This window comes from Heterodontus francisci, chromosome 3 (genome assembly GCF_036365525.1).
Source record: "Heterodontus francisci isolate sHetFra1 chromosome 3, sHetFra1.hap1, whole genome shotgun sequence".
NCBI classification, from domain to species: Eukaryota; Metazoa; Chordata; class Chondrichthyes; order Heterodontiformes; family Heterodontidae; genus Heterodontus; species Heterodontus francisci.
In genome coordinates, this window is record NC_090373.1 from 175692907 (window position 1) to 175710551 (window position 17645).

Sequence of the window (17645 nt, forward strand, 5' to 3'; positions counted from 1 at the left end):
CTTGGCGCCATATTTCACCCCGAGTTGAGCTTCCAACCACATATTCACATATCACCAAGACCACCTATCAACATCGCCTGACTTCGTCCCTGCCTCAGCTTACCTGCTACTGAAACCCTCATTCATGCCTTTGTTACCTCTAAACTTGACTATTTCAGTGCACTCTGGTTGGTCTCCCACATTCTACCCTCCATAAACTTGAGGTCATCCAAAATTCTGCTGCCAGTGTCCTAACTCGCACCAAGTCCTGTTCACCTATCACCCCTGTGCTTGCTGAGTTGCATTGACTCCCGGTCAATCTTAATTTTAAATATATTTATTTAGAGATACAGCACCGAAACAGGCCCTTCGGCCCACCGAGTCTGTGCCGACCATCAACCACCCTTTTATACTAACCCTACACTAATCCCATATTCCTACCACATCCGCACCTTCCCTATATTCCCCTACCACCTACCTATACTAGGGGCAATTTATAATGGCCAATTTACCTATCAACCTGCAAGTCTTTGGTTGTGGGAGAAAACCGGAGCACCCGGCGAAAACCCACGCGGTTCACAGGGAGAACTTGCAAACTCCGCACAGGCAGTACACAGAATTGAACCTGGGTCGCCTGAGCTGTGAGGCTGCGGTGCTAACCACTGCGCCGCCCTTCTCATCCTTGTTTTTAAATCTCTCCTTGGCCTGACCCCTCCCTATCTACTTTAGACCTGGTAATGTGTAATGAAAGAGGATTAATTAATGATCTCATAGTAAAGGATCCTCTAGGTAAGAGTGATCATAATATGATAGAATTTCACATTCAGTTTAATAGCGAGAAACATGGGTCTGAAACTAGTGTCTTAAACTTAAATAAAGGCTATTACAAAGACAGAGTTGGCTACAGTGGACTGGGAAAATAGGTTAAAGGATAACACGGTAGATAAGCAGTGGCATACATTTAAAGAGATGTTTCATAACTCTTAAGAAAGATATGTACCATTGAGAAAGAAAGATTCTACGAGAAGGATGCACCATCAGTGGCTAAGGAAGTTAAGGATTTTATCAAATTGAAAGAAAAGGTGTACAAAGCTGCAAAGATTAGTGGTAGGCTAGAAGATTGGGAACATTTTAGAAACCAGCAAAGGATGACTTAAAAAAGGGAGAAATTAGAAAGTAAACGAACCAGAAATATAAAAACAGACAGTAAAAGTACTGTGTGCAGTTCTAGTCACCTTATTACAGAAAGGATGTAATTGCACTAGAGAGGGTACAGAGGAGATTTACAAGGATGTTGCCAAGGCTGGAAAAATACAGCTATGAGGAAAGATTGGATAGGCTGGGGGTGTTCTCCTTGGAACAGGGCCTTCGTCCTAGAAGGCTGAGGGGAGATCTGATTGTACAAAATTTTGAGGGGTCTGGACAGAGTGGAGGTGAAGGGCTTATTCACCTTAGCAGAGAGGTCAGTGACTAGGGGGCATAGATTTTAAAGTGATTGATAGAAAAATTAGAGGGGAGATGAGGAAAAACTTTTGCAGCCAGAGAGTGGTGGGGGTCTGGAACTCACTGCCTGAAAGGGTAGTTGAGGCAGAAACCTTCAACTTGTTCAAAAAGAGTCTGGATATGCACCTCAAGTGCCGTAATCTGCAGGGATACGGTCCAAATGCTGGAAGGTGGGATTAAAATGGGTGGATCATTTTTCAGCCATCACAGACATGATGGGCCAAGTGGCCTCTTTCTATGCCTTAAACCTTCTATGTTTCTTTCTATGATTCTATGAAGAGCTTTTACGAGTATATTGAAAAGGAAGAGAGTACCTAAAATAAACATTGGTCCCTTAAAGGATGAGACTGGGGAATTAATAATGGGAAACAAGGAAATGGCAGAGACTTTGAACACGTGTTTTGTGTCCGTCTTCCCGGAAGAAAACACAAACAATATCCCAATAACAGTAGAAAATCAAGGGGCAAAAAAGAGGGAGAAACTTCAAACAATCACTATCACGAGAGAAAAAGTACCAGGAAACTAATGGAACTGAAGGCTGACAAGTCCCCTGTACCCGATGGCCCGCATCCTCGGGTCTCGGAAGAAGTGGCTGCAGAGATAATAGATGCATTGGTTGTAATCTTCCAAAATTCCCTAGATTCTGGAAAGGTCCCAGCTGATCGAATAACTGTAAATTTGACACCTTTTTTCAAGTAAGGAGGGAGACAGAAAGTAGGAAACTATAGGCCAGTTAGCATAACATCTGTCATGGGGAAAATGCTGGAATCCATTATCAGGGAAGTATCAGGACTTCTAGAAAACCATAATACAATCAAGCCGAGTCAACATAGTTTTGTGAAAGGAAAATCATGTTTGACAAATGTATTAGAGTTCTTTGAGGATGTAACAAGCAGGCTGGATAAAGGGGAACCAGTAGATGTAATGTATTTGGATTTCCAAAAGAGATTGTAAAGAATAAGGTACCACGTAAAAGGTTACTGCACAAGATAAGAGCTCATGGTGTAAAGGGTAATATATTAGCATAGATAAAGGATTGGCTAACTAACAGGGAAGAGTCAGGATAAATGAGTCATTTTTAGTTGGCAAACTCTAACTAGTGAGGTGCCACAGGGATCAGTGCTGGGGCCTCGACTATTCACAATCTATATTAATGACTTGGATGAAGGGACCGAGCGTATTGTAGCCAAATTTGCTGATGATACAAAGATAGGTAGGAAAGCAAGTTGTGAGGAGGACACAAAGAGTCTGCAAAGGGATACAGGTAGGTTAAGTGAGAGGGCAAAAATTTGGCAGATGGAGTATAATGTAGGAAAAAGCAGAATATAATTTAAATGGAGACAGGCTACAAAATGCTGCAGTACAGAGGGACCTGGATGTCCTTGTACATGAATCACAAAAAGTTAGCATGCAGATACAGCAAGTAATTAGGAAGGCAAATGCAAGGGGGATGGAAGTCTTGCTACAACTGTACAGGGTATTGGTGAGATTACATCTAGAATACTTTGTACAGATTTGGCCTCCTTACTTAAGGAGGGATATACTTGTATTGGAGGCAGTTCAGAGAAGGTTCACTAGGTTGATTCCTGGGATGAAGGAGTTGTCTTTTGAGGAAAGATTGGGCCTATATTCATTGGAGTTTAGAAGAATGAGTGGTGACTTTATTGAAACATATAAGATTCTGAGGGGGCTTGGCGGTGTAGATGCTGAGAGGATGTTTCCCCTTGTTGGGGAATCTAGAACTAGGGGTGCAGTTTCAAAATAAGGGGTTTCCCATTTAAGACAGAGATGAGGAGGAATTTCTTCTCTGAGTGTCATTAATCTCTGAAATTATCTTCCCCAGAGAGCAGTGAGTCTGGGTCATTGCAATATATTCAAGGTTGAGTTAGCCAGATTTTTGATCTACAAGGGAGTAAAGGGTTATGGGGAGCCAGCAGGAAAGTGGAGTTCAGGCCACAAACAGATCAGCCATGATCTTATTGAACAGTGGAGCAGGCTTGAGGGACCTACTCCTGCTCATATTTCTTACGTTTTATCTCTGTAATCTTCTCCAGCACCACAACCCTACACTCATCTGGCCTCTTGAAAACTCCCAATTTTAATCACTCCAGCATTGGTGGCCATGCCTTCAGTTGCGTAGACCCTAAGCTCCGGAATTACCTCCCTGCCCCTCTATCTCACTTTTCCTCCTTTAAGACACTCCTTAAAACCTACCTCTGACCAAGCTTTTGGTCATCTGACCGAATATCTCCTTACAAGGCTCGGTGCCATATTTTGTTTTACATTACTCCATGAAGTGCCTTGCGACATTCATTCCCTTATGTTAAAGGAACTATATAAATATAAATTGTTGGTCTTGTATACCTTGTGTGTAATTTGAGTTGATAGCACGTTGAAGGAGACAAAAAGCCTTCCTAATCTACAAGAGCGAAGCACATGGAGGTCATTGACTTTAATCAGCCACAGACCAATTGGGCCAAATGGCCAATTTCTTTGCTTTAAATTCTATGCAAGCACGTAACATGTCAGCATCTTCAAACCTTCATAGCCATTTCCAAATTTAAACCATTACACTAGGACCAGAATTTTTCAAGTTGTAATTTTAAATTTAAAACCTACACAAGAATGTACATATGTTTGGGGCCCACTTAACAGCACTGCACTCAGACAATTGTAAAATCTTACAATTAACTGGGGCAATCATTTAAAGGCGGTGGGGGGGTTAGAAATCAGATAAATTGAGTTCAGTAAGCATCGTGTGGGAGATATTCCTGTGCAGACGAGACTGGAATGACATGAAATATGAAGGTACAAAACTACATACTATATAATTAATTGAGGGAAATTGTGTACAGGCCAGTAATGCAAAGTTTTTATTAAATAAAAAACAAGTCAGTAGAATTCCATTGATGGGTTCATAGCCAGTGGGACAAAACAGTCTTGAGGCCCATAGAACCATAGTAGTCAGACCCTGATAAAAGTTTGTTGAGAAACATTGGGTTATATTTTCTAAAATCTGGATCACAGATAAGCTGAATTGCACATATTTGAACCACAGCCTGTTTGGTCATTTGCTCAGCAATTCATTTCTGAATAAAGCATCCACAAACATGATAGATACCCAGAACCACTGCTGACTCTAAGTGAAATGTCTGTGTTAACTGCACTGAGAATTTAACACTTTGATAATTGGAAGAGCAGCTGACCTTTGGACAGGGCTAGACACTGTAGTGAAGTATTGCACTTAGCTCACCTTTGAATATGAAGTGGTTTGGTGTGCTGGAATTGTGTATTCAATCCAATTTGTTCAACTGGAGTTCATTTGCAGAGTGTTGTACATTCCAATGTTTCGTGTAAAAGCAAAGATATGAATTGACTGCTGATATTTACAATTAATGCTGCTGGGTTGTGGGCATTCCTTCAGTGAATGAAAAGGGAGTAATCCAAGGGAGAACCTCCTATCTCAACTGTAAGAACAGGGTGGCCTGGGTACAAAATTGCGAACCCTAACATGGGGGCAGAAGTACTTTCACTTCTAATCCGCTGAATAATTACATTTATATTTGGTAAATTGTAGGTGGAAGAATCACAATTGACATTAATAGTGATAGAATAACTCATTAACAGAAACTACCCAGGAAACATGTAAATGTAATCACCATTCTCCAGTGAAATGGCCTGAAATTTCCATCTTCCCTCCTTCTCTATAATGTATATGAATTCTAATTGTTCTAATTCTACATGGACAGCGACTTAGTGATATAAAATCTATTTGGGGAACCATGGTTAGGAGCGAGCAATACGCATTACTGACAAGCAGAGAACAACTACCCTGAAAACAAAAAACTGATAATAGTCCAATTCTAGACCAGCATTGTAATAGTGTACTTATTATTGAGGAATTCGTATTAAAAATAAAACACCTATCCTGATGCAGCTCTTTGATATGGACCCCCTGAGGTGACTCTTGTCCAAATCAACATTGACTGGTATGATGCCAAGCAGGAGCTGCACAGGGATCAAGTATCAAACTGCATCTTCAGAAATAAATGAATCAAATCTTTGGTAACATATGTGGTTCTAAGCTATCAGTAAAAGATGACCGTTCTTTTACACATTTTTCACCCACTTCGATAGGTATGAATTGATACAGGTTCAAACAATGTGCCTGTAATAGTTTTGTTAATATTTGCACAGTTGCTCAACTCTGTAGTTTGTCAACTATCAGTCTGATCTGGCATTCATCTGTACTGCTCTGTTCATAAAGTCATAGAGTTATACAGCACAGAAGCAGGTCCTTCGGCCCATCGTGTCTGTGCCGGCCATCAAGCACCTAACTATTCTAATCCCATTTTCTAGCACTTGGCCCGTAGCCTTGTATGCTGTGGCGTTTCAAGTGCTCATCTAAATAATTATTAAATGTTGTGAGGGTTCCTGCCTCTACCACCTCTTCAGGCAATGTATTCCAGATTCCAACCACCCTCTGGGTGAAATTTCTTTTCCTCAAATCCCCTTTAAACCTCCTGCCCCTTACCTTAAAGCTATGCCCCCTGGTTATTGACACCTGTGCTAAGGGAAAAAGTCTCTACCTATCTAACCGATCAATGCCCCTCATAATTTTGATTACCTCAATCACGTCCCCCCTCATCCTTCTCTGCTCTAAGGAAAACAACCCTAGCCTTTTCAGTCTCTCTTCATAGCTGAAATGCTCCAGCCCAGGCAACATCCTGGTAAATCTCCTCTGCACCCTCTCTAGTGCAATCACATCCTTCCTATAGTGTGGTGCCCAGAACTGTACACAATACTCTAGCTGTGGCCTAACTAGCGTTTTATACAGCTCCATCATAACCTCCCTGCTCTTATATTCTGTGCCTCGGCTAATAAAGGCAAGTATTGTATATGCCTTCCTAACCACCTTATCTACCTGTGCTGCTGCCTTCAGTGATCTATGGACAAGTACACCAAGGTCCCTCTGACCTTCCGTACTTCCTAGGGTCCTACCATCAAGTGTATATTCCCTTGCCTTGTTAATCCTCCCAAAATGCATCACCTCACACTTCTCAGGATTAAATTCCATTTGTCACAGCTCCGCCCATCTTATCAGCCCATCTACATCGTCCTATAATCTAAGGCTTTCCTCCTCACTATTTACGACACCACCAATTTTCGTGCCATCTGCGAACTTACTGATCTCCTATATTCACGTCTAAATCATTAATGTACACTACAAACAGCAAGGGTCCCAGCACCGATCCCTGTGGTACACCACTGGTCACAGGCTTCCACTTACAAAAACAACCTTCGACCATTACCCTCTGTTTCCTGCCACTAAGCCAATTTTGAATCTAATTTGCCAAATTGCCCTGGATCCCACGGGCTCTTAACTTCAAATGCAACTCTATTGAATGCAACTATTGGACCAATTATTTATCCAGCAAACTGATTGAATGAATATCCAACCCATCCCGTACAATTCCACCATTGTGGCATTCAGCTATTTCTTAAATGATTCCTGGGACTTTGCCTCCAGTATATTCATTTGTTGATTACTTTTTTGGTGAAAAACAGTCTGACTTCAATCCTAAATTTCCCTTTTATCCATTGCAACCTGGATCCTTGTGTACTCCCATGGTTTAGTTTGAAATTTTATAAATCTGCCTTTTCTGTGTCTTAATAAGATCACCTCTCAGTCACTTCCTTTTGAAGTCTGGAAAGTCCAAATTTCTCTTCTCATAACTCAAACCCTACTCCATTCTGGCTTTTCTCTGAACTACCTGCAGGGCCTGCATAACAGTGATCAGAACAAGGCACTGTACTGAAGTCTTGGTGGTTTGACAAAACTGCAATATAGTTTGATTATAATTTCTATTTGTACTCTGTTTAGTCCATACAGTTCAGCTTTCTATTTTCCTGAATGCTGCTCCAGTATTTGGAGTCTTGAGTGACAAATCTGCTACAAAAACATAATAGGAGGAATAGGCCATACAGCCCCTCGATCTACTCCATCATTCAGTAAGATCGTAACTGATCCCTCTCAACTCCACTTTCCTGTCCTATGCCCATTTGGTTTGAAAAACCCTATCTTTTCACTTCACCGTTTTTCTATCTCAACACCCTTCCTACATGCAGTAGCTTTTCTTATATTTTGTAGATCTCAATCTGCCTCCTACTTTGGAATTATCTGCAAATTCAACAAATTTGCATTGAATTCCTGATTGTAAATTGTTAATGCAAATTAGAAACAGTAGGGGTTACAACACAGATCCCACTCAGCACCTCACCCACCCTGCCCTGCTGCTTTCTTATGTTTTGTAAATTTGTTATTCACACCCAAGACTTACCATGAATGCTCAATGCTTCCAGTTTCAGCAGTAATCCTTTGTGAGGAACTGCACTGAAATTTAAGGTCATCGAGTCTCAACTTTCCACGTGTAAAAAAAAAAATCAATATCAGTTGTGCAGGATCTTCCCCCATCTGAACTTGGGTTTGTCCCCCAATGATTAGATCATCATATGAAAAATGCTTGATTTTACACCGATAACAATGGGTCGGAATGTATTCCTGACTGGCTTCCTGCCAGCATCCAACTGGCCTGCCAGTTCCCCTGAGGAAAATTCAGGCGGTGCTGTAGCAGGCTTCACCTGCTGGTGAGCACTGGCAAGAAGGTCACGGAGGAGGAGTCAGAACCTGTAACCCCACCCCCCTCCAGCTCCCCACCTACCGCCCAGTAGGCAAGGAAGATGCAGCCAGCAGCGGAAGAGAAATTAAGGTCATTGCTCAAAGGTGGTGGTAGTCCTTTGTCTGATTTTTCTTCCATTTCCTTGCCCGATTTGGGACAGGATTTTGGAGGCAAATCCTGCATGACCTACATAAACTTATCCTTTCCAAGGACTAAAATATTTTGATTCCTGTCATAGAAACATAGAAAATAGGAGCAGGAGTAGGCCATTTGGGCCTGCTCTGCCATTCAAAAAAGATCATGGCCGATCGTCTAATTCAGTACCCTGTTCCTGCTTTCTCCCCATATCTCTTTGGTATTAAGAAATATATCTATCGCCTTCTTAAATATATTTAATGACTTGGCCTCCACTGCTTTCTGCGGTAGGGAATTCCATAGGTTCACCACTCTCTTGAGTGAAGAAATTTCTCCTCATCTCAGTTCTAAATGACATACCCTGTATCCTGAGACTGTGACCCTTGGTTCTGGACTCCCCAGCCATCGGGAACATCCTCCCTGCATCCAGCCTGTCTAGTCCTGTTCGAATTTTATAGGTTTCTGTGAGATCCCTTCTCATTCTTCTAAACTCTAGTGACCTAATCTCTCCTCATATGTCAATCCTGCCATCCCAGGAATCAGCCTAGTAAATCTTCTTTGTACTCCCTCCATGGCAAGAACATCCTTCCTCAGATAAGGAGACCAAAACTGCACACAACACTCCAGATGTGGTCTCACCAAGGCCCTGTATGACTGCAGTAAGACATCCTTGCTCCTGTACTCAAATCCTCTTGCAATGAAGGCCAACATACCATTCGCCTTCCTAATTGCTTGCTGCACCTGAATGCTTGCTTTCAGCGACTGGTGTACAAGGACACCCAGGTCTTGTTGCACCTCCCCCTTTCCCAATCTATCACCATTCAGATAAGAATCTGCCTTTCTATTTTTACAACCAAAGTGGATAACCTCACATTTATCCACATTATACTGCATCTACTATGTGGTTGCCCACTCACCCAACTTGTCCAAATCACATTGGAGCCTCTTTGCATCCTCCTCACAGCTCACATTTCCCACCCCCCCCCCCCCCCACCCCAGCTTTGTGTCACCTGCAAATTTGGAAATGTTACATTGAGATCCCTCACCCAAGTCATTAATATATATTGTGAATAGCTCGGGCCCAAGCACTGATCTCTCCACTAGTCACTGCCTGCCACCCGGAAAAAAACCCGTTCATTCCTGTCTTTCTTGTGCCATCTACTGGATTTTAAAACCTAATAGTGGCACCACCTGGACCCTACTTCCTGATTTGCCCAACCTTCTAATTCTCGTCAACTTTTGTGTTACCTGTGCAAGTTTTCTCAATTTAAAAGAAAACGATGTGTGGAATGCAAGCAGTCAAGGTTCAATTGTTGTCCTGCTCCTTCCAACAGAGAATGTTTAATTGACACTGTCACAGACTCTCCTTAACTTATTTACCTTCATGAGGCAAGTGGCTAGCTACTAGTAACTAGTAACCAAGACTTCTGAAAAGGAAATAATTGAGCAAAAACAACCAGGACAACATCATAACACTACAATTCTTAAAGACTGGAATGCAATTGCATTCCACAGATAACATTCCTGTGGCCTATCAGAAATGGAACAACATTGTTCCACAGACTGTTTGAACATTTATCTATGTACTTATCCTCCAAGCCTTCAACCGATTCATCAAATTCCTTTTAAAAATAGGAATCAAATCGAAAAAGCATCATTCACCTCTGACTGGTTGCACTTCACAGCCAAATGCTCCTTTAGTACACTGAAGCTCGAGATCATGCTTAATTTATTTCAAGGAAGCTCTGTTTACTTGACTCGCTCACCTGCTTTTGCCTGCTCTAGATTAAATAAATTGAGCCCAAACAGTGCTAATTGTATGTGGCCCAGCAAGCTAAGTCAGTAGGTTGGACCTCATCATGCCATTCTTGGTTCTTCAAGCTTTATTATTTTAAATAACGGCCATATCTCACACAATTTCAGTGAGTTCACTATCAATATGGTGTAGGATATGATCAGACTACTAATCTGCCAGAGTTACAAAAAGTAAACAATACTGTCAGGCAGGCCCCCCCACCTGCCAAGAATGAGACACATATTTTGCCTCATGAAAATTAAAACTTAAAATTGCTGCTGGGAAGAAAAGAGGGCCTATCACAAGGAACTGCCAGGCCCCTTGCCGGAAAGACCTTTTTTGCATGTTAGCAGACAGTGTTGGAACAAAGGACCCAGTCCTCATTTCCCCAATACACAGAAGAAGTGGTCAGACCAGTTAAGTCATTTGACTAACTGGTTGTTGCAGAATTTGAACTTGCCAGAGAATTTGAACTCAGGAAGCTCTTTGCTCCTGGACTGAAAAGACCTCTCTCCTGTCTGCTCTCATCTCTTTCTCACTGAAGACTCATTGAAGGCACATGAACGCCAAGAGGGAAAAGTCTCCTACAGTGAACAAGGTTTTAGAATACTGGACCCCAACGAAAAGCAAGACTATCTACAATCAAGGACTACAGTGAGCTCGAAGCACAGTAAAAACCCCTCTTCAGAGATTGCCTCAAACCTTTTTACTTTATTTTTCCTTCTGCTCCTTTCTGTCTCCATTTGCATGTGCGTATCACTATGCATGCTCGCATGGGGCATGGCATGTATCCGTAGGTGTTAACCGATTTAGAGTTTAAGTTTTAATAAATTGCACTTTTCTTCATTAAACATAAGAAAGCCTGTTAATGCTCATTTCTTTGCCTTATAATTGGAAAGCGGTGAACAAGGATTCACCAAGGGGGAACCCAAAACACAGTGTGTTAAAAACATAAACCCTGTTATAATAAGACCAGTGAAGACTAGAAGGGGCCCCTAGACACCTTTCTCACCTGGTCGTAACAATACATTGTGCAATTTTGCTTCATTGGGTGGTTTAGTCTGCAGCATAGCCCAAGGTCTGATTGAGGTGTTTACACGAGGCAGTGGTATTGGATTTATCGCTTTCCTTTGCTGCCATCCTCAGAGGTGCTTAACTGTCAGTTGCGAGTAGTATGGCGCAGTATTCATGATCTAAGCCATACTGCTAAGAAATAGCTGGCCTTCTGCTTACTCAATAAAGAAAAGGGTAGGGAGAATATGCCAGACACTCAAGTACTTACTTGATGCTGGTTACTGAAAGGTGTTGGCAGCAGTTGAGTTCAGCCCAGACACAAGATGCAACAAGAAAATAATCATAGTTTTCAAAATGAATTGCCATTAGACCTTTAAATTAAGTATATGAGAATAAAACAAACTAACTGTTTCTTTTAATTACTTTTAAGGGTGCAGGCGACAGCTTTGTGGGCGCCCTGGCATTTTACATGGCTTACTATCCTTGTATGGAACTGGAAGAAATGAGCAGAAGGGCCTGTGAGATCGCCTCAGTGAGTGTCCAATCACACGGAACACAAGCTAGCTACCCCCACAGAGCACAGCTCCCACAGGAACTGTTTTAGGCAAAAGCTGCCTGTTTCAGGAAAGAATAAAGAAATGGGCCATTCAACATGGTTATATCCATAGTTCATTTTATTGTGCATTTTAAAAATAAAATTGTAAATAAAAGTGCAAAAGTGATAGTCCCCTCTTCTTGCATTATCGTCTTCTTTTGAAATATCACCATCATCTTTTGCGTCATCCCAAAGCCACAGATGGTATTCATACTATTTCCAGGAAATCTTGTTCAGTTCCTAAACTGTCCTTGCACAAAGCCAGTCCATTTAAGCTCCCTCCATCAAATTGACCTGATTTTCTTCTTTTCAAAGAATAGGACATGCTTGTTCACTGCAAGGGAAATAAATAAGTGTGGTTACAATACAGGGTACTAAAACAAAATTGGGACCAAGCAAGCAGGAACCCACCTGAAAACACAGAACAACTGAGATTAGGGACTCGTTATGCGAGGAACAGTGCTGCTTAGGGGCACAGTGTGTTATGGTATAAACATCTTACCAGAGAACTACTTTCTTCATTGACTCACTCCCTCATACATCTTGCTTTTACTGAACTTCCAGATAAAAGCTGGAGCAGCCTTTTTTAAAATGGTAAAAAGGACATTTTTTTTAATAGCAATGCCAGTAACTTCAAGCAAAGGAAGCTCTGTCCCTTGAAATTAAGCTCCTGTACTTGTGCACATTGTATGAATTTCTTCTATGAGCAATCTTAACAGAAGCACATTGAAAATAATCAGATAATGTCTCCATTAAAAATCAGACAACAGAATTTAATACAAGCTCACGAGCAGTGTATACTAGTATTCAAACGAACTTACTTCAAGGCACTGATGGTGTCTTATTTTCTCAGAAGTGGAGAAGGGAAAGCAGTATCAAAATGAAATGGTTGTTGAAGACTGACACTTACTGAATAACTTCAGTGAAACCTAATTACAGCAAGCTGGCAACTTCAGCAGTGTTAAGTTAAATGTTCACAAGCACTGAAAATAAAGCTTTTGAAAACTGCTTCAAGCCAAATCTCTGCATGGAAGTGCACTAAAAGTTCATTTTTCAATAACGTGACACAATAACACTAAGCCCTTGGGTTTTTCAAGTTTTAACAAGTGAAAGGAGACTTTGTATTACAGCCCAGATATAAAGTACAGCACAGAACACAAATGTTTTCTCAACCCTTCTTAGGCCCAAATACTTTCTGGAACCACACCTATCATTTAAAAGTCTCTACCACATGATGTAAGTGGCATGAGATTTTTTTTCTTTAAAAAGGAAACACACCCAAACCAATGTCCTTCCATGACTGATGTCCAATTATTTCCATTAGTAGATACATATTTAGTGAAGGATTAGAATCTTATATGATCACATAGCAACAGATTATCAGAATGCTTTTTCCTGACATGGTAACCAACATTTGGAACATCACATACAGGACTGAGAAAGCAGCGAATGAATCCATTCCTTACAGTGAGATGAGTCAAACACTCATTCAGGCTGGATAAAAATTGTTCCCTGCACTGTTCTCCAATAATGTGCCTCCAACCTGACAACTGCAATCTCTGTGCTCCTCATCATCGTGAATGATGTGACTAAAAGTGTACGTTAGTTTGTGCTGTCAAAATAAAAGGATTTTCATCTGGAGTCAGGTAAACAGAGATTACATGTAAACCACCATGTTTATTGTACCTGGAATGATAGAATGCGGTCCTTTAATTTTTGGATACAAGGGGTCCTTCACAATGAATTTGAATAATTGTCTCTTTTTGATGGGTGAACATTCACAGCACAAACTGTACCGAGATCATAAAAATACTGGTGTAAAAAAGGAATCACCATGTTGTTCCAGTTCAGCGTGGGGAAAAATGCTCTTCCAGAATTGGGGTTTACAACAAAGAACCTTTAACACAGTAAAACATCCCAAGGCATTTCACAGGAGTATCATCAAATAAAATCTGACACTGAGCCACACAAGGAGTTCACAGGACAGGTAACCAAAAGCTTGGTTAAAGAGATAATTTGTAAGGAGAGTCTTAAAGGAGGAGAGAGACAAATGGAGAGGTTTAGGGACGGAATTCTAGAGTTTAAGACCTAGGTCGGCTGCGAATAATGGAGCCATGAAAAGCATGGATATGTAAGAAGCCAGAACTGAAGTAGTGCAGAGACCTTGAAGGATTGTAGGGCTGGAGGCACATTATTGAGAACAGTGCAGGGAACATAATTTTCAGATGGCCTGGATTACTTGATCTAATACGGATTCCAATCACAGGTATTCCAAGGTGGTGATGAGGGATAGGGAGTTGCGGGGGAGGGGAACTGTAATGCAAAACTCAATCCCAATTTACTAGTCAGTCAGTGTGTTGAAATTCAAGCCCATTATAAAAGTGTAACAGTAAGGCCAAGTAATGCAGTACTGTGTGTTTTGTTCAGATCTTACTTTCCCTTTCTATTTGGTCCAAATCCTCCACAGTAAGAAGTCACACACAGACGTTGATCACAGATACTCAGATACCTAAAAGGCTGTTTGGTTGATTTGCCAAGCAGTACAACAGAGATCTGCTAAACTCATGCCCTAGGGCAAGCTGTGCCTAAACTAGCAGACTGGATAAAAGCCCAGAGCCAGTCTCCCAAGTGCCACAGATGAAGGAGAAGTGAGTATCACCCTGCTCAAGAGAACCAGCCTGCAAATGTCAATGGCAAATGGGATTCAAACTAATCCTCAGGCCAGTGCTACTGTAGCTACTAGGAGAAACTTGTTTTTATATACAGATACATAAAAACACACACACAGAGGGTTGAAAGGCTGTAAAAAACATTATCAAAGTGAGTGATTAAAACAGAAACCATGTTGACATTTAAGAATAGACAGGCAGGTAGTTGAAGGAAAGAGGGATAAAGGGATATGAATAGAAGGCAAGCAGATGGGATTAGGTTTACTGCTCGTGTGGAGAAGAAAATGGTTCCAGTCATGAGGAACTTCAGTTGGGATTGTTTTCCTTGGAGAAGAGAAGGCGGAGAGGAGATTTGATAGAGGTATTCAAAATCATGAGAGGTCGGGACAGAGTGGATAGGGAGAAACTGTTCCCACTCGTGGAAGGATCAAGAACGAGAGGGCTCAGATTTAAAATAATTGGCAAAAAAAGCAAAAGCAATGTGAAGAAAAACTTTCTCAAGTTCTGCAAGCGGTTACAGTCTGGAATGCAGTGCCCTTCAGTGTGATGGAGGCAAGTTCAATCCAGACATTCAAAAGGGAATTAGACAGTTATCTGAAAAGAATGGATGTGGAGGGTTATGGGGAGAAGGCGGGGGAATAGCATTTGGTGAATTGCTCATTCGGAGAGCTGGTGCGGACATGATAGGCTGGATTTTGTTCCCAGCACAACATCGGGTTTTGTGGCGGTGGGGAAGGAGAATTGCCGGAGAATTGGAGCGGCAGCAGCCCACCACAGAACCCGATGCCGGGATTGTTGGGCCCGATCTTCCCCGAGCGGGAAGCTCTGTGGCGGCCCCTCCGCCACTCTGCGACGAGACCCTGGTTTAAATATTGAAATTACATGTTGTCATTAATTAAAATCGAATCCGCAGCTATCTTATCTTCAGTTCCCGATCTTCAGTGTGACAAGCGGCACTCACACACCTTCACTTTCCCATCCAGAGAAAACTGGCACCACCAAGGTGGGGAAGGGGTGAATTCTGCACTTTATGTATAGGGAATGGAGGGAAGGGGTGAACTTGCACTTTGTATATGGGAAGAGGGGAGGGGGTGAGCTTTGCACCTTGCTGAACTGTCTGCAGGGCTGGCAGCCTTTTAGAAATGGCGCCGGCACCTGCTTCTACATCAGTGACGTCGTGAACTGCGTCGCAATGCCGCCCCGTCACGTGATTCCGGTGGGACGGCCGTTGTGGATATGTAAAATGTCTGCTCACTACGTAATCTGGCAGCGCAGATCCCCTGGGGGAAGGCCGCCATTTTCCGCGCTCACCGCGGCTCCCAATGGCGGAACTACAAAATCCAGCCCAATGGCCTCCTTCTGTGCTATAAGAATTCTGTGTGGAAAATACCAACATAGACTGCTTGGCTGGAAAGCCAGATTCTGCGTTGTAATTTCTACTTAATAGGTTACCTCATTTTCAGTTGGCAATATGTTGCCTACACCTACCACTGCCAATAGAGGACAAGAATGGAGATGTAACATGTTGCTTCTAGTCATGCAGTGTTGGACCATTATGTCAGTAAGATTAAAATCCAGAATGAATATTTTGAATATGTCACCCTCTCATGGTGTTTCACCCAGGAAGACAAGGCCATGTGCAGAATTCCAGAGAAGCAGGATTTGAAGGCAAGATATAACTCAAGTAGGAAGTGCAGACACAACATTTTTAATATATTATATACAAGGAATGGATGGTTAGAGCTATATTATGAAATGAATGAATAACAGTTGGTAGCATCATCAATAAAGGGTGTCTATGAAGACACTAACCAGTGACACATGCTCCATGCACCTGGCACAGTTACTTATTACAATTTACCTTTCGGATCATGTTTTCTCAGGACTAGTTTTTCCCGTAGTCGGCTCCTCTTTGCATTGAAGCAGTAGCCACTTCCAGCTGCACTCACCATCCTCACAAGGATGGACCTGTGAAAATTCAACTAAACATTAGTGAGATCCTGCTTGCCAATAAATTAGATAAATCTACATTTAAGCGACCACAACAACTTATATTTCTTGTAGCACAACGTACCTCAGTATTTAAAAGGGTAGAGGTCACTGAATGTGTGAGAAAAGCGGATGAGGGGAGAAGCACAGCTAAAGAGAAGGGATCTTAGGAGCTTCTAAAAAGCAGGGAGGGAGATGACAAGATGGAGGGTATTAAGTGGCAGGGTTCCAGAAGTTGGGAATTGGAAGAAAGGTTACTACATAAATATGAATCCTGTCACATCCTCAGGATACTCCAAAGTGTTTTTAACCAATGTATTATTTTTAAAGTGCAGTCATTGATGCTATGCAGGCACAGTGGCTAAAAGGAGTGTCCAGCAATGGTGAAGTAAAGAAAAAGGGCTAAATAGGGCTGAAGCTCATCGGAGTGATAAGGGGTGGGGCATGACGATGGAGGTGCAAAAGTCATGCATAGGGACGCCTGGCTGTAAAAGATCACCTGAATAGGGCGGGATGAGGCCATGCAGGTGCAGACACTATGCGTGCGGACATATGGCTGGAAGAGATCAGAGAGTTAAGGTCGGGCAACATTCTACTCAAGAAGGTTCTTGAAAACCAATTCTCTGCAGAACCGACAACATATGAACAGCAGTAGGCCATTCAACCACTTGAGCATGTTCCCCCATTCAATGAGATCATGGTTGATCTGTGACCCAACTCCCTTTACCTGCTTTTGCCGCACATCCCTTAAGACCTTTGGTTAACAAAAACATATCAATCTTGGATTTAAAATTTAACAACTGATCGCGCATCAACTGCGATTTACGGAAGAGTGTTCCAAACTTCTACCACTGTGTGTCGAAATGTTTCCTAACTTCAGTCCTGAAAGGTCAGACTCAGATTTTTAGACTATGCCCCCGAGTCCTAGATTCCCCAACCAGCGGAAATTGTTCCTCTCTACCCTATCTGTTCCCCTTAATATCTTGAAAACTTTGATTAAATCACTCCTAAACCTTTAAAATTCCAAGGAATACAACCCGAGCTTGTGTAATCTCTCCTTGCAATTCTGGTAAATCTATGCTGCTATCCCTCCAAGGTCAATATATCCTTCGTAAGGTGCACTGCACAGAACTGCTCACAGTACTCCAGGTGTGGTCTAACCAGGGCTTTGTAAAGCTGAAGCATGACTTCTACCCCATTGTATTCTAGTCCTCTAGACATAAAAGCCAACATTCCATTAGCCTTTTTGGTAATTTTCTGTGCCTGTTCATATTTTATTGATCTAT

At 42.0% G+C, this 17645-nt stretch overlaps 2 protein-coding genes across 6 annotated transcripts in view; one reads left to right on the plus strand and one right to left on the minus strand.

Moving 5' to 3' along the window:
* Positions 1–11833, plus strand: part of rbks (ribokinase) — a 190051-nt gene extending 178218 nt beyond the window's left edge. For all 4 annotated transcript variants that reach the window (XM_068027735.1, XM_068027740.1, XM_068027742.1 and 1 more), the window contains one exon: positions 11537–11833. In XM_068027735.1, coding sequence (XP_067883836.1) covers positions 11537–11710 — 174 coding nt within the window. In that variant the 3' untranslated portion in view covers positions 11711–11833. The remainder of the gene's footprint in view (positions 1–11536) is intronic.
* Positions 11763–17645, minus strand: part of mrpl33 (mitochondrial ribosomal protein L33) — a 124792-nt gene continuing 118909 nt past the window's right edge. For both annotated transcript variants that reach the window (XM_068027748.1, XM_068027753.1), the window contains exons 3-4: positions 16232–16338; positions 11763–12035 (exon numbers count right to left, since the gene is read on the minus strand). In XM_068027748.1, coding sequence (XP_067883849.1) covers positions 11986–12035; positions 16232–16338 — 157 coding nt within the window. In that variant the 3' untranslated portion in view covers positions 11763–11985. The remainder of the gene's footprint in view (positions 12036–16231; positions 16339–17645) is intronic.